The sequence below is a fragment of the Telmatherina bonti genome (assembly GCF_933228915.1).
Source record: "Telmatherina bonti genome assembly, chromosome: 17".
NCBI classification, from domain to species: Eukaryota; Metazoa; Chordata; class Actinopteri; order Atheriniformes; family Telmatherinidae; genus Telmatherina; species Telmatherina bonti.
The window spans coordinates 13,823,475-13,843,923 of NC_136615.1; the positions used below are offsets into that span (position 1 = coordinate 13,823,475).

The 20,449-nt window shown below is 42.6% G+C and overlaps 1 protein-coding gene across 1 annotated transcript in view; it reads left to right on the forward strand.

The window, feature by feature from the left end:
- Positions 1–20,449, forward strand: part of lamc3 (laminin, gamma 3) — a gene marked incomplete at both ends in the record, with an annotated part of 136,163 nt that overhangs the window by 114,956 nt on the left and 758 nt on the right. Inside the window, 9 exons of the mRNA XM_079257021.1 lie at positions 12–256; positions 7,127–7,203; positions 7,536–7,670; positions 13,297–13,501; positions 14,432–14,578; positions 15,861–15,963; positions 16,428–16,630; positions 18,297–18,437; positions 20,305–20,404. Of these exons, the coding sequence (XP_079113147.1) occupies positions 12–256; positions 7,127–7,203; positions 7,536–7,670; positions 13,297–13,501; positions 14,432–14,578; positions 15,861–15,963; positions 16,428–16,630; positions 18,297–18,437; positions 20,305–20,404 (1,356 nt within the window). The remainder of the gene's footprint in view (positions 1–11; positions 257–7,126; positions 7,204–7,535; positions 7,671–13,296; positions 13,502–14,431; positions 14,579–15,860; positions 15,964–16,427; positions 16,631–18,296; positions 18,438–20,304; positions 20,405–20,449) is intronic.

Below are 20,449 nucleotides of genomic sequence, written 5' to 3' on the forward strand. Positions count from 1 at the left end.
TGTTCTTTTAGAGGCACGCAAGGCCTTCATAAAACAATTTTCTGTGCTGGGAGACTCTACCGGCAAACTTTTAGCCCAGCTGCACGGCATTACATTCACTTTGAACTGCAGCCTCAGCACGGCAGAGGAAGAGGAGAAGGACAGGAGGAAGGATGAAAGGAGTAGAGGTGTGTGTCAAACTTTTACAGACACACTCCTCGTGATCAGAGCATCTGATGAACAGCTAAAGCAGGCAACACTGGACCTGGACAACATGGTAGGTGACTCAGCTGTTCCTTATCATAAGCATTGTGTTTGTGTAGCTGTACAGAAGGGCGACTTTGAAAATCATTCATATTTTTACTTTGATTTATGTATCAACAACGAAACACAAGCAAATGTGTATGCTATGCATATATTATGTTAAAGTCTGCACAGATTTTAATCTGTGTTTATTCCAGTATCAAACATCTCTGCAGTAATATCAACTCCAGCTCAATAATGACACACAACTGAGGATTCAAATATTGTATTTAATTAATCTGTGTTCATTTAACCTTGATGGAATCAAATTCACGTCAATTTATTCTTTTTTTCTTTCGTATTTTCAGTGTACAAGATTTTAAGTTGACTCTTTCAAAATAAGTTGATGAACTCTAATATTTCCTCCATATGCTTTGCGCCAGGAATATTATGTAGGCATCTTCTCTGGTGTCATGGCTGCATGTTTGCACCACCAGCCTCTCTGCAGTGTAGCAGCTGCCTGCTCATACCCATAAACAGCATAAATCCCCAGTTTTATGCAACTGATTGTTTATTTGTCTTAGAAAATGAAGGCATGACAGTTACCCAGCAGTGGCTTAGGAGGAGCAGCTGCCAGACTTAATCTATTATCATCAGTCAACATGATAAAAGGTTAACTGTGTGTAACAAGTTGAATATACACTGAAACGATGGTGAAAGGTGCATTATTGTCGATGTGACACCAATATGATGAACTGGTTCAGTGAAAACTGCTTTCTTTATAAAAGCACAATCAGAGTTTGGAGGTTAAGATCATCAAAAGTGACAACATACATTTTTTATGTAAAATGTTTATGTGTCATGTGAATTATTAATCAACCAGTCAGCTGAATCATACTTGCAGAACATCTTGGGTAACTTTTGCTTGGTGGCAAAATTATAGCTAGACTCCAAATAAAAAGTTGCATACAACGCAAAAAAAAAGTCTAAAGCATTTTTACATTTTTATCTTTTACACAATAATTTAGCTAAATGAAATCCTTTTTTCAACCTTTTTTAATCACATGAATGACTTTGCTGGACTATGCAACCTTAAAAACTGTGTTTTTCTGACTTATTTTGATGACACACTTACACTCCTGGAGCAGTTCTTGCCCTAAAGTGTCCTAAAGCTGAGAAACAGCATGACACTTTTTTTTTCCCCCAGCCCAGGGCAACCACCCGATAGCTGCAATTTGCTTTATCTCACTGTGTCACATGCCAGCAACTGGATATCAACACACTGGCTATTTCGAACCATGACTGGTTTGGAACAAATGCAGGAGGACAGTATCTAAGAGAGGTGGATGAAAGAAAGAGAACTTGATGGAGAAGAAGATAATACAAAAGGCAACACAGAATTAGCTCTATTAGCTAGAGAGAGCTCGGAGGCAGAAAACAGACAAGATGCAGAATTCTGCGTCATTTTGTGTGCAGCTCTGACAAGATCAGTTGTGAAGATTTAATAGGCATATTAGATTCACAAAAAAAATATCTATCAAATCCAAAGTTAGAATGTGCAGAGATTACTTTTTCATCTGTATATTAACCCTGTTTAATCACAACTTTGTGATGTGAAACACGAGCTGATCTAATCAAGAAAAGAAAAACAGCATCCTTGCTTCTGCTTTAACTATGTCAAAATAAAAACACATATTGGTGCTTATTTTGATGTAAGAAGGGCAAACATGCTCTTCCAATATGAGGGAGGCATGGCATTAGAGTTAAATGAAAGTGTCTAAACAAGTTGTTATTCTGGAAAAGCAAGGCTCAAAGTGGCATCAAAGCTGTATCAAGGGCTTCTAAGGGCTGTATGCCACTCCAAAACACCAAAGCACGATCAGGCAGACTAAAAGTGAAGCCAGCATCAGTAAATCAACACATCAAGCTTTGTTCACTGAGAGAAGAGCAACTTCATCAATTTTTTAAATAAAGACCGCAAGACTCCAAACAGCAAAAGCCTTGTCAAAAGAAGGTAGTCGAGCAGAGGTCTCAGAGGATGAGTAATGGTTTCTAAACCACTTCTCAGGAGGCAAAATGAGGCCAAATACTTGGTAATACACACCAGTATTTCACAGTGGGTGACTGAAAAAAAAGTCTTTTTTATGGATGATTCCTACTTAGAGGTTTGTTGGCAGGAAGGGGTGTAAGGAGATGAGCATGGCAGGAAGCGATACATTTTATACACTCGATGATCTGGTGGGTAAGGCTAAATCTTGGACACCTTCAACAAATTAACTACATGCTGAACAAGGAGAAGTAGATCTCCAATCCTTTGAGACTAAGAAGTGGGATCTATACTGTGTCAGGGTAGAAAAAAAAAAAAAAAAAAAAAAGCCCAAAACTCTTCAAAGCTTTCCCAGAGTAATTAGAAACCAAAGACAACCAAGAAGGGTTTGACTGTCATGGCAGCCCAGTTCCATCAGGAATGAGTACAAGTTCATTGGTGTAAACTGGGCACATGGTTATGCATTGTTGTATGTGCAAGATGGGAACACATAAGTATTAAGTTTGTCAGCTGTCACCCTGCAGATTTTTGTTTAATCATGTATTTTGTTACATTGAAATGAGATTAAATAATGCGAGTCAGGTACTTTCACACTAATTATTTAATGGTCAGAGCATTGCAGAAAAGTTATGGTGAGGGAGAAAGAAGCTGGGAAATAAAATGACTGTTGAAGACAAAAAGAGAAGTAAAACAAAGCCTGGATGGAGCACTCATGTGGCTATGTATCAAGCTGAAGCCCGTGATGCTACATATTCCTGGGCTATGGCTGGTAAACCAAGACAAGGGCCGATATATGAACTCAAAAAGAAGGCAAATGCAAAATATAAATATGCTGTTAGGTTTATATGTAAAAACGAGCAAACAATGAAAGCTGATTCTCTGGCTAAAAAACTTTTGAACAATGATGGTAAAGCTTTTTGGAAGGAAGTGAAATTTCTCAATAACTGTAAACCTTGTCTTCCTCATACTGTAGATGGAATTACTGGGCAAAATCTGATAGTTGATCTTTGGCGTCATCACTATTGTTCTCTCTTCAATTGTGTTCCTAGTGACTTGTATTGTGTGGAGCATGTTGATTATGTTGAAACGATCACATCTCATGAAGTGTATCAAGCTATTAATAACTTGTTAGATAATAAATCCACTGGAGTAGATCAGATCTCTGCTGAACATCTCAAACTTGCCAGTGGGAGGTTGGCTCCTCTTCTTTCTTTATGTTTCACTGCATTTGTTGTGCATGGGTTTATCCCTAACCCCATGATGACAGTTCTTCTAGTGCCTGTGATAAAAGATAAAGCTGGAAAAGTGGGTAGTTCAACTAACTATAGACCCATTGCACTTGCCAATATATTGTCCAAAGTTGTGGAACGTATCTTTTTGACTAGGATTAAAAAATTTATTACTGCTACAGACAATCAGTTTGGCTTTAAAGCTAACCATGGCACGGATATGTGTATTTTCTCCTTGAAAGAATTGCTGAGTACTTATAGAAAGAAAAACTCAACAGTCTTTACGTGCTTTCTGGATGCCTCTAAGGCTTTTGATCGTGTAAATCATAGAAAACTGTTTACAAAACTGTATCAGGCAGATGTGCCTAAGTATCTCATCAGATGCCTTTCTTACTGGTACGCCCATCAGACCATGCAGGTTAAATGGGACTCCTGTGTATCTGCTCCCTTTAATGTCTGTAATGGTGTAAGACAGGGCAGTATTTTATCTCCTGCTCTTTTTAATTTTTATATGAATGACCTGTCTAATCAGTTGAGTATGTGCAGAACTGGATGTATGGTTGGAGGTGCTTTAATTAATCACCTCATGTACGCTGATGACCTGGTGGTGCTCAGCCCTAGCTCAGCCGGACTCCAGCAGTTGCTGAATGTGTGTTCTGTGTATGGAGAACAACATGATATACAATACAACCCTGCTAAAAATGTCATCATGTTTTGTCGAACTAAGGAGGACAAGACATTAAAGTTCCCTGTCTTTACATTGTCTGGGGCTACTGTAAAAGAATGTGATACTGTCAAATACCTCGGTCACATCATAACAGACTGTCTGTCGGATGATGAGGACATGTATCGCCAGTGCCGGCTTCTATATGCTCAAGCAAACATTCTTGTTCGAAAATTCTCCTGTTGCTCTGTAGAGGTGAAACTGACTCTGTTTAAAGCATTTTGTTCATCTCTGTACACGGCACATCTTTGGGTGAGCTATAAAAAGGCCAGCTATAAAAGACTTGTGGTGGCATACAATGATGCACTGAGGCTTTTCCTAAAAAAGCCAAGATGGACCAGCGCTAGTGACCTTTTTGTGTCTAGCCGGGTAAATACTTTGCCTGCTATCCTGAGGAATTTGATGTTCAAATTCATAAATCGTTTGAATGACTCTGTTAATAATGTGATTTTGTATTGTTCCAGTCCTGTATACAGTGATGTTAGATACTCATCTGTGTTTTGGAAGCACTGGTATGACTGCCTCTTAAAAGTTTAGAGGTCTTTAGTTGTCTGTGTATTTGTTTTTAGTTTCTTAGAGTGGACCATGAGTCTGTAATAAAGTTTAAATAAAAAATAAATAAACATACAGGATGTGTTTCAAACCAACAATGTCTTACATCAGGGATCCAGTGTTCTGCAGGCTTTCCAAGTGCCCCGCTGCAACACACCTGATTCAGATCAATGTGTATTTAGTCTGAGTCAGCTGTGTTTCAGTCATAGACTGTATATAAAAAAGGACAGAGCCACCGTGACATCACCCATAGGTTTCTGAAGAGCTGAATTGAAACTCGGTGGGTGGTTCCTACCATCGCCATCTTAGCAGGGGCATGCATGTCATTTCGCCCGAAAAATACAAATATGGGCAAAGAGGAAGAGCTGAGAGGGGGGCTGTGAGCGTCGTGGTGGATGATTGACATTGAACGAACTCCAAGCTGCCTGTAGCTAAGAGCTAACCGAGCTAACCCGGAGATAACAGGAGATAACAGGAGCTAACCAGCTAACGGAGGTAAGCGGGCTAAAGCTAGGTTATGTTGTTAACCGTCTAAAAACCGTGGTTGTTCTACGTTCTTCTTACTTGAAGCGGGAGATCGAGTACCTGTCAATCAAAAGGACACGCCCCTAAATATGCCGAATTTCAAGATTAAAAAATTACTTTTAAACGGCGAGTTAGAAAAACATTCACTCCCCACACAGTTGTCATGAAGGTAAACCTGACTTATTAAACTGAAAATGTTTTTTTGAACCAGGCTGTAAACATGTTTATTTCTGCTATGAAGCTGGTCTTTGTAACATGGGAGTCTATGGGAAGTCGCTCTGTTTTGGAGCCAGCCCCTAGCGGATGAGGGGGAACTGCAGTTTTTTGCCCTTCCACATAGGCTTCACTTTTTACCACCGTAGACTCCGTCCATCTTTCATATACGGTCTATGGTTTCAGCAGGGACACTTGAAAACCTGCAGAACACTGGCCCTCGAGGACTAGGATTGAGGATCCCTGTGTTACATTTTTTACTGGTTCCTTGAAGGTTCATGGATAACCACCTTCCACCAAACTGTCTGACTTATCTTAAAAGCATGATATTTAATAATCTGTCTTGATTTTAGCTTGGTCATTCACCTCCCTTCAGTCACCCATTTAAGGCTCCAGTGGACTTTGGGGATCTTTTAAATGCTGACAAAGCTAAATTTCCTGAACATTTTAATAAGTTCTCTTGACTATTGCGAGCTCATGTCTCAAAAAAACCATTCAACAAGAAGGCCAAATATTTCAAGCTCACACTGTAATTATAGCCAAAGGCTAAAACAGGCACTAGTATATCTTACTGTATAAAATACTCTAGATAGATAAACCAGCATTATCTCTATTTACCAAACAGACTGATATTGTATTCATCATTTATTCATTTATCATCCTAATTGCTTAATCCAATGAAGGGTTGCAGGGAAGCTGGAGCCTATCCCAGCAGTGTTTTTTGGCGAAAGGCAGGGTACACCCTGGACAGCTCGCCAGTCCATCACAGGGCTGATATTGTGTGTAATACAATTGATTTCTTGTCCTTATGATGAGATGGTGCAGGTTACTACACTTGATGTTGTCTCTTTGTATAGATCCACAAACATCCCTCAAAGCAAAACTTCATAATATTCTCCCCACTCTCACACCACCTCCATCCTCTTTCTGAGTGCCAAACTCTAGTTTGATGGACGCTCAAATTAACAACTTGTTCTTCACCCACCAGGAGGCAGGAGGCTTGCAGGAATCTATTATGGATACTCTTGCCATGTTATTTAGGCTAGGATGATGAGTTAGCTTGTATTGCCAATGCACAGCTCTGTCATTTTGATGTGTGTCTGTGAGTGCACACAGAAACAGTGCACACCCACAGTCCTTATCACTTGAGTAAGCTTGAAGCAGAAGCCATTTCTAATTCCAAATTAATAAGCAGGGCAGGATCCCAAAATGAAGGAATAATGCAGAAGATTCATTTGTTAATTTACTTTTTACATTTTATTTAGCATTTCTCAAATGAAATGTCACTCAGCGAAGGATTATGCATTTATCTGTATGCATATTACAATTACTGGGACAAAAGTTTAGCTAGAGACACAGATTTTTTTTTTATTATTTATTTATACATTGCTGCAGATCTTACATACAGCTTTTCACATGGATAGAAGAAAAAATCTCTGACAGCAAACAGTCCTGCATCCAAAAAAAAAGCTTGTTTTTGAAAAATGCTTTTGTCAAGACAGACTTGAATTTAATATTTTTTGTGTCAAAATATGTCAAAATACATCCAGACCATACTTTTACATCTCTTAGACGTACTCAATATGTTTCTTTTTCTTTCTGCTGCTTTCACAGATGATTCCGTTCGTGGCATTGTCGGCACCCAGTAAATGGAACATTATTGTCAATGAGTCACAGGTCCTGATTAAAAGGTAAGTCGGGTCAACAGGCTTTTAGCGGTCCATTAAAAATCAAAGACTGCTTCAATAATCTGGATCTCTGCTGGTCTTTCTATTGTTTTGCTTTTTCTTTTGGCTTGTCACTTACAATGTAGTTAGACCGTTGTGAATCGATGCTCTTGGCTGCTCGAAGTACGCAGCTCTATTATGTGGCAGTTCCAGAAATCTGGCCAGCAGATCCAGAGAGGGGAAGGCATCGATGCTGAAATCTATTTCACCTCTCCTCGGGCTGTTGTAATGGTCTATTATTCTATGTTATGTGCTATTCTCCTCTTTCCACTTTGTCTACCTTTCTTCCTTTGCAGTCAGAGAGAAATGGCAGAGCACATTGAGGCTGTGGCCAGCAGGGCGGTTCAGGCATCAAAAAGGGCTTTCAGCTTCCTGACGGATCTGCTTCAGGACAACTCCACAGAGGAGTACATCAGGAATCTAACAGAGCGGTGAGACAATAAAATGAACCCAAACACACACTCAAGAGGAAAAACAAGCCCCAAGAATGCTTATGCAAATGTTATTCTCATAAGACACTCTTGTTGCAAAGTCCCAACATGTTGCACAAGCCCCTGTATTATTTTACAAATAATGCACATGTCCCTGTATCAAGGTCCTCCTCTTTATTTCTGCCTTTTAAAGCCTGTTGGAGTTAAGGAGTAAGACATTTAGCCACAGGGGGACAGCTTCTCTCTGCTGTAAGCCTATTGCTTTCTTGGATTTGCAGCACGCTCCTTGCATCTCCTAGCGTGTGATTGCTCTGAGGATTATCCTGAATGCAAGACAGAGTGATGCAAAAAGCCCTCCGGTGGCCATGATGAGAGCAAGAGGCGAGGAGCTCGAAATTGATTACCCCCCTCTAACAGTAGTCAGCTTGATTCAGGAGAGTTCTGTTCATCTTTGGAGGACTGCTGCACATCGGTGTGTGTGTGTGTGTGTGTGTGTGTGTGTGTGTGTGTGTGTGTGTGTGTGAGACACTTTATAGGATGCAAAGTGAGCAGTTTATGCACAGATGGGTGGCATTAAATTGCATTTCCCACTCATATTTCCCCATGTGTTGGTACTTAAGCAGATCAGAGGCCTTTTATAGGAAGGAAATCGTTCAATCAGAAAATAACTAAAGCAACCTGTTTCTAACAATGGGCCTTTATCACTACACCTCATCAGCCTTATACATTTAAATGGACACAGTTAACCTTTATACTTTTCTGTATTCTGAAACAGTAAAAGGAAGTAGTACCATGCATCTAGTCATGAACCACTGCTTTGTCAGTTTTAAGGCATTTTTGTTTCACTTCATAACATCAGTCCAATAATTTCTGGGTAAAAGTGTGTTTAGAAATATATAGAAAGAGTGTGTTGAAATATTTACCAGTCCATGTCCATTTCTAACCATTCCTATGGTCAGGAGATATGGGTACTGATCAAAACATTGTGATCCCGGATACAAGTGGCTAATGTGAGTTGCTTTCAGAGGGTGACCAGGTTCAGCTCAAGGAGAGCTTCAAGAAGAACTGACGCTTCCTCAGATTAAAGGGATGCTGCTGAGGTGGTTGAAGCACCTGATAAGGATGCTTCCTGGTCACCTCCCTTTAGAGCTTTTTCTGGCACAAATAACTGGGACAAAAATCCTGACAAAAGTCCAGAACACATTGGAGGGATTATAAATCCCTTCTGGCCTAGAAACACATTGGACACGGAGAGAGTCACTGGGGACGAGAAAGCCTGTGTTTCCTGGACTTGTCTCCATGATGGATGGTTGGATGGATGGTTGGATGGATGGACGAGTGGATGGTACAAGAAAACAACTGAATACAAAACATAATTGATGCGTAATTAATACCAAGCTGAGTGATTTCATCTGTAGCTTTGCCTTCGTTACGTAACACTCCAGCTGGGAGGATTCTTCAGTAACTTGATTTTCAAGGGCTGACATGTTAACATCCTCTCCCTGAGCCGTCACCTTATCGTGGTGGAGGGGTTTGTGCGTCCCGAAGATCCTAGCAGCTATGTTGTCGGGGGCTTTATGCCCCTGGTAGGGTCACCCATGGCAAACAGGTGTCTAGGGGAGGGACCAGACCAAGCACGGCTAATAGACCCCTATGATGACGACTAACCTGGGCATGAATGTTCCCTTGCCCGGACGCGGGTTACCGGGACCCCCCTCTGGAGCCAGGCCTGGAGGCGGGGTACAGAGGGGGCCCCATGGCCTTCGCCCATGGGGCCCGGTCGGGCTCAGCCCGAAAGGGTTACATGGGCCCCACCTCCCGTGGGCTCGCCATCTGCGGGAGGAGCCGTAGGGGTCGGGTGCAATGTGAGCTGGGCGGCAGCAAGGGGCGGGGACCCTGGCGGTCCGATCCCCGGCTGCAGAAGCTGGCTCTAGGGACGTGGAACGCCACCTCTCTGGTGGGGAAGGAGCCTGAGCTTGTGCGCGAGGTTGAGCGGTTCCGACTAGATATAGTTGGACTCACCTCGACGCATGGCTTGGGCTCTGGAACCAGTACCCTCGAGAGGGGCTGGACCTTCTTCCACTCTGGAGTTGCTCATGGTGAGAGGCGCCGAGCAGGTGTGGGCATTCTCATCAGCCCCCAGCTTGGTGCCTGCACGTTGGGGTTTACCCCGGTGGATGAAAGGGTAGTTTCCCTCCGCCTCCGGGTGGGGGAACGGGTCCTGACTGTTGTCTGTGCTTATGCACCGAACAGCAGTTCAGAGTACCCACCCTTTCTGGAGTCCTTGGAGGGAGTGCTGGAGGGTGCTCCTTCTGGGGACTCCATTGTTCTGCTGGGGGACTTCAATGCTCACGTGGGCAATGACAGTGAGACCTGGAGGGGAGTGATTGGGAGGCATGGTCCCCCCCCCTCTGAACCCAAATGGTGTTTTGTTATTGGACTTCTGTGCTAGTCATGGATTGTCTATAACGAACACCATGTTCCAGCATAAGAGTGTCCATATGTACACCTGGCATCAGGATTCCCTGGGCCGCAGTTCAATGATCGACTTTGTAGTCGTATCGTCGGACCTGCGGCCACATGCCTTGGACACTCGGGTGAAGAGGGGGGCGGAGCTGTCAACTGATCACCACCTGGTGGTGAGTTGGCTCAGATGGTGGGGGAGGAAGCCGGTCAGAGCTGGCAGGCCCAAACGTGTTGTGAGGGTCTGCTGGGAACGTCTGGCTGAGTCCCCTGTCAGAGCGAGCTTCAACTCCCACCTTCAGCAGAGCTTCGAACATGTCCCGAGTGAGGCGGGGGACATTGAGTCCGAATGGGCTGTGTTCCGTGCCTCTATTGCTGAGGCGGCCAGCCGGAGCTGTGGCTGTAAGGTAGTTGGTGCCTGTCGTGGCGGTAATCCCAGGACTCGTTGGTGGACACCAGCAGTGAGGGATGCCGTCAAGCTGAAGAAGGAGTCCTATCGAGCCTTCTTGGCCTGTGGAACTCTGGAGGCAGCTGATGGGTACCGGCGGGCTAAGCGGCATGCGGCTTCGGCTGTTGCCGAGGCAAAAATTCGGGCATGGGAGGAGTTCGGCGAGGCCATGGAGAAAGACTTCCGGACGGCTTCGAGGAGATTCTGGTCCACCATCCGGCGGCTCAGGAGGGGGAAGCAGTGCTCCATCAATACTGTGTACAGTGGAGGTGGGGAGCTGCTGACCTCAACTCGGGACGTTGTGGGTCGGTGGAGGGAATACTTCGAAGACCTCCTCAATCCTACCAACACGTCTTCCCATGAGGGAGCAGAGCTGGTGGACTCAGGGGTGGACTCTCCTATCTCTGGGGCTGAAGTCGCTGAGGTGGTCAAAAAGCTCCTTGGCGGCAAGGCCCCGGGGGTGGATGAGATCCGCCCGGAGTTCCTTAAGGCTCTGGATGCTGTGGGGTTGTCCTGGCTGACACGCCTCTGCAGCATCGCGTGGACATCGGGGGCAGTACCGCTGGATTGGCAGACTGGGGTGGTGGTCCCCCTTTTTAAGAAGGGGGGGCCAGAGGGTGTGTTCCAATTACAGGGGAATCACACTCCTCAGCCTCCCTGGTAAGGTCTATTCAGGGGTCCTGGAGAGGAGGGTCCGCCGGATAGTCGAATCCCGGATTGAGGAGGAGCAGTGTGGTTTTCGTCCTGGTCGCGGAACAGTGGACCAGCTCTATACCCTCTCTGGGGTCCTGGAGGGGGCATGGGAGTTTGCCCAACCAGTCTACATGTGCTTTGTGGACCTGGAGAAGGCATTCGACCATGTCCCCTGGGGGCTCCTGTGGGGGGTAGTCCGGGAGTATGGGGTACCGGACCCCCTTGTACGAGCTGTCCGGTCCCTGTACGACAGGTGTCAGAGCTTGGTCCGCATTGCCGGTAGTAAGTCGGATCCGTTTCCGGTGAGGGTTGGACTCCGCCAAGGCTGCCCTTTATCACCGATTCTGTTCATAACTTATATGGACAGAATTTCTAGGCGCAGCCAAGGTGTTGAGGGGATCCGACTTGGTGGCCTCAGGATTGGGTCCCTGCTTTTTGCGGATGACGTGGTCCTGTTGGCTTCATCTGGTCGTGATCTCCAGCTCTCGCTTGAGCGATTCGCGGCCGAGTGTGAAGCGGCTGGGATGAGAATCAGCACCTCAAAATCTGAGACCATGGTCCTCAGCCGGAATAGGGTGGATTGCCCTCTCCGGGTCGGGGGTCAGGTCCTGCCTCAAGTGGAGGAGTTTAAATATCTCGGGGTCTTGTTCACGAGTGAGGGAAGGATGGAGCGCGAGATCGACAGACGGATCGGTGCGGCGTCTGCAGTAATGCGGACTCTGCGCCGGTCTGTCATGGTGAAGAAGGAGCTGAGCCAGAAGGTGAAGCTCTCGATTTACCAGTCGATCTACGTTCCTACCCTCACCTATGGTCATGAGCTGTGGGTCGTGACCGAAAGAACGAGATCTCGTATACAGGCGGCTGAAATGAGTTTCCTCCGCAGGGTGGCCGGGCTCTCCCTTAGAGATAGGGTGAGGAGCTCGGTCATCCGGGAGGGGCTCAGAGTAGAGCCGCTGCTCCTTCGCATCGAGAGGAACCAGTTGAGGTGGCTCGGGCATCTGGTCAGGATGCCTCCTGGACGCCTCCCTGGTGAGGTGTTCCAGGCACGTCCCTCTGGGAGGAGACCCCGGGGAAGACCCAGGACACGCTGGAGGGATTACATCTCTCGGCTGGCCTGGGAACGCATCGGGATCCCCTCCACAGAGTTGGCAAATGTGGCTGGGGAGAGGGAAGTTTGGGCTTCCCTGCTTAGGCTGCTGCCCCCGCGACCCGACCCCGGATAAGCGGCAGAAGATGGATGGATGGATGGATTGACATGTTAACATGGCAGTTTTGAACTCTTTTAGCTTGTAAACATTCTATTTTTGTCAAATATTTTGTCATACTCTGACAATCTGTCAGCTGAGTTTGCAATTATTTATTGTTTGCCATGTGCAGTCATATATTAGCTTTAAATCCCCAAATTCAGCATTTTAATTACCCTAAAAAGAAGTTAAAATGGCAAAGACAAAGGTTTTGAGTGCCAAGAGAAGCTGTATGTCCTATAAATGCATTCAAGGTTCAAAAAAGAAGTGACAAGCTCTGTGATTTTTTTTCTTTTTTTAAGAGCCTGCTCTGTTGATGAAAACAGATTGGATATCATTACAGCTTTGGAGTTTATCAAAATGGCAATCTAACATCTACTGAACCGGGCCTAACACCTTTTATGAATTCATCATACTTTTTTGCAGTGTCACTATCTCTTTACTTCTCTTCGCTCATGCATAACCAGCTACATTACCATGTTCCATGACTCATATTTATGTCAATGTGGTACACTGTGATCCATTTTAACTCTGTCAAACCCAAACTATTGCCATGAAATTGCTAAATAACCTCCGGCATGTGCGAGGCACTATTATTTCTTCAGCATAACATCTCTCATAAGGATCACATTTTAATAAGTTAGATGAATACTGGGCATCCTGATTTTTTTTTTTTTTTTTTAATTCTGCTTTTTATACTCATACTTTTCTTCAAGTTGCTTCTGTTTTATGTTTTACAACAGTTTCTTTTCCTTTTTTGTTACTTCTGTCATGTCAGGATAACAGAAATGCAGGAGCAGAAGAAGAATCTCACTGTGCAGCTGAACGACACTGCAGCCCAACAACTGGCTTTGATGGAAGAAAATGCTGGTTTAGAGCTTGCCCTGAGTAACATCACATCATCCTTACATCAACTGGCTCTGACATATGTCAGTGCATCATCAGGGGCTGAACAAACACAGCAGAACAATCATACAAAGGAGGTCAGTCTACACAGCCTATAAGTAGGATATGAAGCATTGCACAGTTGACCAATAAGTGACCAGTTCTTCTCATATAGCTGAACACATTCAGATGTAGATGCAAACCACTCTGCTTCATTTAACTTGGCTCATAAGTGAATAAAGGAATAAGAGAAGAATAAAGGGGGCATTATTTGTATTTCATTATGCCTCTGTGTTGGTGACAGCTGTGGACATAATGAGGTTGTCTGTCTGTACATCTGTCTGTCACAGTGACATCTTAAGAGCACAAATGTCTACATGAGTATAGTGATAATCTGCTTTACTTTACATAATACAATTACAGTGTGCTCGAACAAATGTCTTGTTTTGATTTTCATTTTTAGATTTGTATATTTGTTATAATTTTTTTTTTTATTTAAAAAATGTATTTCTTTTTTATTTTTGTCCATATTTGAATCTAATGAAAAATGCCTTCTTTTTTCATGTTTAATTCAAATACAGACTTTGTGTATGTATTGTAAGAAGTCATCAGAGTCATAATGTGATGGTGATCTGACCGTGTTTCTGTAAAAACTCAGCAACAGATTGAAGCTTGTGTGTGAATTGCAACTTAACTGGGTGGAGGCAAAGTACCGCATGACAGTAATTCAAGTTTTCCTCTTGATTTAGCATTTGGCAAGCAGAGATGCTCACTGTGTAGACACAGCAGAGGAGATTTTGGCACAGTCTGCTGCTCATAGGATGCGTTTTGTTCCAGAGGGGCGTGATTAAACACTGCTGCATCTCTAAGCAGACAATATGTATTGTAGGGAGGGAAAAAAAGACACTGCTATAAGCTAACGTGTCCTTTGTGAGTGGCCACATGAAGGTTTTACAAAAGTGACAGAAAGCACTGAAGGCTTGTTCCAATTAAATGCCTACCTCTGTGTTTTGCTGCTTCTTGTTTAGTGGAGTGAGAAGCTTCTGCAACAGACAGCGGAGCTGGACCAGCAAATTCACAAGAAAGAAAATCTCATCAGTAAGATCAGCGAGGAGATGGAGCCTGTGATACATACAGTCAGTGAAAACTTGGACAGAGTGGATAACATCAGTAAGGTAATGCTCTTCCAATGCTTTATGCAACAGCTTGTTAGACCTGCTAGCAGCATGTTTAGGTCTCTGTCAATCATACAGCAGACTTTAGACCAGACTTAGGATACACTGTCTGATAAATGAGTGTTTTTTGTAAAGGTCTCCATTGTAAATTCAGGAATCAAAAGCTCAAAGTTCTCTCCTCAATTCTAGATAATATACCCCAGATAAATTTACATGCAAGGAGAAAGCACCATATAGCTGCCTTCCTCTTTGAATCACAAACTGCAATTCACCAGCTTCAATGTATCCACAAATTTGAACTTCTTATATAAATAACTCATGAGCAAGACTTGGATAAAATCCAACCAGTGCCTCTTTCCTGCTATAGTGAGGTAGATAAAACCTCCAACCTCCGGGCTGGGCCAGTAACACTGGTCCTCACGCTCAGCCGACTATGAGACAAATGCTCAAGGACCACAGAAGAGCTGCAACACAGAGAAAAGCTGCAGGCTCTGCTGGGTGTTTTATGTAATCTAACATACACTGGGATATACTGCAATCTATATTTAATTGAATTTTGTTTGTGCAGAGTAAAAAAGTTTAAAAAGAAAAACTCATCAAGTAATTTGCAACACTTTGTTGCATGCAATGTAACGTAATCCAACTTTGTATAGTAGTCTTTAAAAGTTACTTATCAATCTTTCAGCATGATGAAACAATTGAGTTTTCCATTTTAAAAAGGGTTTAAGAAATGTTAGTGTCCCACTTCTATTCAACTTCTTTGAAAAAAAAAATGGATTTGGCGGTCGAGTTTTGAAATTAATTTCACCTTATAATTCTGTAATATTTACTAAACATTTTATCAAAATCAGATTGTTCCTACATGAGAATACTCACTAAAATGCTGCTATTTATCAAGTTTAAAAGGAGCTATCATTGGTTACCGAATATATTTATTCTTCCTTGCAGACAATCTAAATAATAATTATATGGATAAGCTATTTAATATGTGCTACACAGCAACTGCTGTCATGTTAAACTGAGATTTTGCAGAAGGTTAATGCAATAGTGTTATTAATTATTGACAGCATGTTTGCACTATTATGGGGGGGATTGTTGCTAGCACTAATAAAGCTTACAAATTCAGCATTGCAGACCCAGAGGTGTGGCCGTTAGGTTTAGAATTGACTTTGTGCTGTCCTCTCAAAACACTATGCTACATTAAAGCTTTTGATTAGGATGGTTGCAAGCCTTGAATACATTTGTGGCTCCCAATATCATTTTTCATTCTGCTTTTCTGAAGCTGCATGCTCAGTCTCAAGAGGCAAAGGTTGATACTTTATCATCTGTGGTGACGGGGAAAGAGGTAGAATCCGAAGCCATCGCCCTGCACAGACAACTTAAAAGTAAGCCTTTACCTATCTGTTTCATGTTTTTCTTTTTTCTTTTTTTTTTACTTCATGTCCAACAATTATTTCACTTAAATTAAAATGTCAAGTGCTGAAATGAAAAAGTCAAAAGCGCTGCTGACTCTAATATTACTATAATAAATATGTCTCCACTATTATAATAGTCTGACCTAGTTGTCATATATTGAGCAATCGCTTAGAAACTGTGATGATGTAGGATGTTTGGAGAATTTTAATTTTCTTATTTCATGATGGAAATATCAAACATTATGACAAAAAACGTGATTCTTGGGAGATTTTGTCTGCTTGGACTGTCATTGATAATATATTGTAGTAAGTCAAAAAGTGCAGAGGATCAGTAGCAATAGTAAAATTCCACCAATAGACGATGAGCGACTTACATCACGCCGATTAATGTTTGTCATAACTTTGACCCCATCTTTCTTATATCTTCATTCCAGACATGGTGGCAGGGTGGCCCCATCAGCAGGCCCAGACCAAGGCTGCGATGAAGAAAGAGAAACCCCTGCAGGAAAAGGTCCTGCCTGAAATTAGAAAGAGGATCTTACAGATTGAAAGGACACTACAGTCAGTTGTGGAAAACTCCAGCCTATCAAGCAACACCACAAAGGAATCAGAGCAAGCTGCACATGATGTTGCCAAGGTATTTACATCTTAACATTATCACTCATTTATCTGCCAAAACAGAATTTCAATTAGTTTTACTTGGCTTTACCTGGCTTTTCACCTCTACGTCTTAATTTTACAGATTGTAGAGTGAACCAGAATGCTCTCCTACATGCATTTAAAATGCAGTGTTTGTGTTTAGCTGCAAGGCGTATTAGCTTAAATGCTTAAGATTTTATTGAACTGCAAAAAGTTCTTGTTGACGAGTTAATATACAGTGCCATCAAAGCTGCAGGTCATTTTTTTAAAAGTTTCCATGAGCTTGCCACATCTTGCTACCAGGATTTTTACCCATTCCTTAAATGGAAACTACTCCAGTTTCTTCAGGTTCGATGGTTTGCGCTTGTGATCAGCAGTCTAAGTTAGGCCTCAGGTTCTCAGCTGGATTGAGGTCTGGGCTTTAACTAGACTATTCTAATACATTTAGACATTTGCCCTTAAAAATTTGCGTTCCTGACTTGTTCGATGACACAGTGACATTTGTCATGTGCATTTCTGGGGTCCGCTACTGCCCAACAGTGACCCGAGGCTGAGAAACCGCACTGTAGAACTTTTTTTATCCAGAAAGCTGTGTGACGCAAGCAGTATGCTTACAGTCACTGTCCTGGTGGAAGCTGAACCTCCTTCCTAGTCTCCGTTAACTTACAGACTAGCACAGTTTTTACTTGAGAATATCCCAGTAATTAACACCGTCCATCTTTCCCTCAATTAAGACCAGTTTCCCAGTCCATGTTTCTGAAAAATATCCCCACAGCATGATGCTGCCACCACCATGTTTCACATAATGTTCCTGAGATGATGAGATGTGTTGGGTTTTCCTTGATAGAGTGTATGGCTCTGGCCTGTGCTGTGTAACTCTGCAGCTCCTGCAGGGTTATCTTTGGTCTCTGTGTTGCCCCTCTGATGAATGCCTTCCTTGCCGGGTTCGTGAGTTTTGGTGGCCAGCCCTCTCTTAGCAAGTTTGTTGTGGTACCATATGTTCTTTCTAGTTGATTTTAGTGGTGCGCCTAAGGATCAAAAAAGATTTGGATATTTCTAAATAACCAAACCCTGATTTTTGCTTGCCAACAACTTTGTCCCTGTCTTGTTTGGAGTTCCTTGGTCTTCATGGGAGCGATTGGTTATTCTGAGCTATAGAGAACAATAGCACTGCAAGCCTTCATGGCACCTTTATTGTGATGTGAGACAAATAAGGTTTGAAAAGTTGAGTTAAAAAATGTACTTTTTTCCAAACTCGTAATTTTTAGCATGCATGAAAGCTGGTTTGTAATTAGCATGTGATAAAATGTTTGTGAGCTGTTGCTCTCTAAATTTTCACCCAGTCGTCATCTTCTAAAACTGAAACTTTTTTAAGAATGAAAGTGTAAGTACTGATTGTTGCACACTTCATTTAGCCTCTGCTGTGCATGAGTGCTAATTAAAGAAGAAGAAGGCAGAGTCAACACTATTATCATGTTAGCATTGTCACCATGAGCATGTTTGAGAACTCAGATAGGCTGTAGCTTAGAGGAAAGATCTGCTAGCATTGTTGTCAACTCTGGGTCTTCTGCTGTAAATAATCAGCTTATTTCCAGCAGTCTGTTGCCACTTGTTTTCCAGCTTTTTATGGATGTGTTTGATCCTCTTTTTGTGTGTCTGTGCAGGAATCCAAAACGATTCTGACCCAGGCCAAACATACCAGGACTGCATCTGCTCATCTCAACACCCATATAGATTCTGCTTTACAGCAGCTGTCTGAGCAGGAGCTGCTAACTGAAGAAGCAAACTCCCAGATCGTCTCAGAGGTACTTTTTAAGTTACTACAGATGAAAGATATGTCTGTCTGCATACTACAATGACACATATCTGCTACAAAATGGAAAGTAACCAAACACCAACAGATTCAGTGAATTTAACAAAGAAATATGTGCTATCTTGACTGACACACAGACTGGTCACAGCTGTGGTGACTAGGTAAAAAAAAGTCATAAAAAATGTATAAATTTGCAATTTTAACGTTGCACCTGATAAGTGTATGAGTAATAATTCTAGCAATGGCAATAGTACTCAATCTGTGATGGGAGGGGTCGCAAATAGATGGGAGCATTTATGAGTGACCAAAGTTTTATTTGTCTGTTTATTTTTGTTTGTTAACTTCGTCCTGTGTAGCATTATGGCCAGCAGAATGGTGCTTTTCTTTGCCTAAGTGAGCGAAATGAACATGAAGGAAATTAGGCTACAAACAGCAGTTATTGGTTGGCCATTGGTAGCAGGTCATTTGCAGAGCAGCTCATCCGATGACCAGATAATTGGTGATTTAAACCCAGCTTCCCCTGTCAATTGTGTCGTTGTGTCCTTGGGCAAGATCGCTCACCTTATCTACAGTATTGGCGCTGATGATGTATGAATATTCGATGGTATTCAGAGAGGCCTTTGGCACAGATTGTCAGCCACGTTTCCGGCAGTCTGCCCCATGGCAGCTGTGGCTACATGAGGATCATACCAAGTATGTGTGTGGAGTGAATGAATGATAAATTCATTGTAAAGTGCTTTGGGTGCCTTGAAAAGTGCTCTATATGTCTAATCCAATATTATTTATATTTTTAGAAAAGGAAAAAAAAATATAAAAGACAGAATTAAATCAAATATTTTTTTCAATAATGAAACACCTTTCTTCGAAAAATTAGCACAAAGTGCTTTAAATGATACTTTACCACCAAAACAGAAAATCAGACAACCAGCTGCTGCACATCTAAAGAACCTTACCAGCAAACATCTTATGGCCTTTGTAAGAAAACTGAGCAGAGAATCATCTGGATCACCTGTAAGAAGACAACAACACTAGCAACAAGTATATAAAAGCTCACCTGTAGTATTTGGCACTTAAACGTGCAAGACAATACGAAGTCTGTATAAGCATGTGTGTTATTACATGTGTGTGAGCCCACAATATAAGGAATGAACTGCATTCACAATGAGTGGGATTTTGCAAATGGAAGAGCGCCTCCTCCAAGGACCAGAACCCAATAGAAAGGACCAAAGAAAACCCAGACATCCAGCAGTCACCGTTGGGCATGAAACCCAACCAGCCTACCACAGGAACAACCATGCACCCACCCAGAACATGGCAGCCAGAGCCACCATAGCCATAACTCATAGGCAGCAGGGAGCTCGGGACAATGGCGACGAGCGATCAAACTTTGGTTGCAAATTATAACATTACTCTTAAGGAATTTCGATGCCTTGAAGAAAAAAAAAATAGCCAAGCATCTAAAAGTACCTTTAAAAAGTGCAGCTGCATTCTGTTAAATTTTATTGGGTCAGTGTGACATTGCTGACTGAGAATCTACACAAGCATTTAACAAAAAAAAAACATCCAGAATCAGACTTCGGCTCAGTTCACTGGGACAGACATGACACGTTTTGAAATAATGTTTTTAAAAAAACATGATTTAAAATGCCTTCTTTCTCATCTGAATTTCAGATTTCCCTTCTTAGCAGTTTTCCAGTTTATCATTTCCAAGAAATATGAAGTATTTATGTAATGGCAAATTCTACCTCCAACTTGCTCTTTAACTCAGCTACATCTGAGAAGTAAAATCTATGCATATTGATCATTCCTCCTCTGTGCAGCTTTAAAGACTGATCTACTCTTTTTTTTTTTCCTTCCAGCCTGAAGTATCCCTGACCAGCATAAAAGAAGTCATGGAAGCAGCTAAGCTTCAACTGGAGACTTACTCTCTTACACTAACTGAACTAATCAGCAAGATTGGTAAGTCCGTCCCTTGATGATTGTCACCATAGCTACTACAGTCTT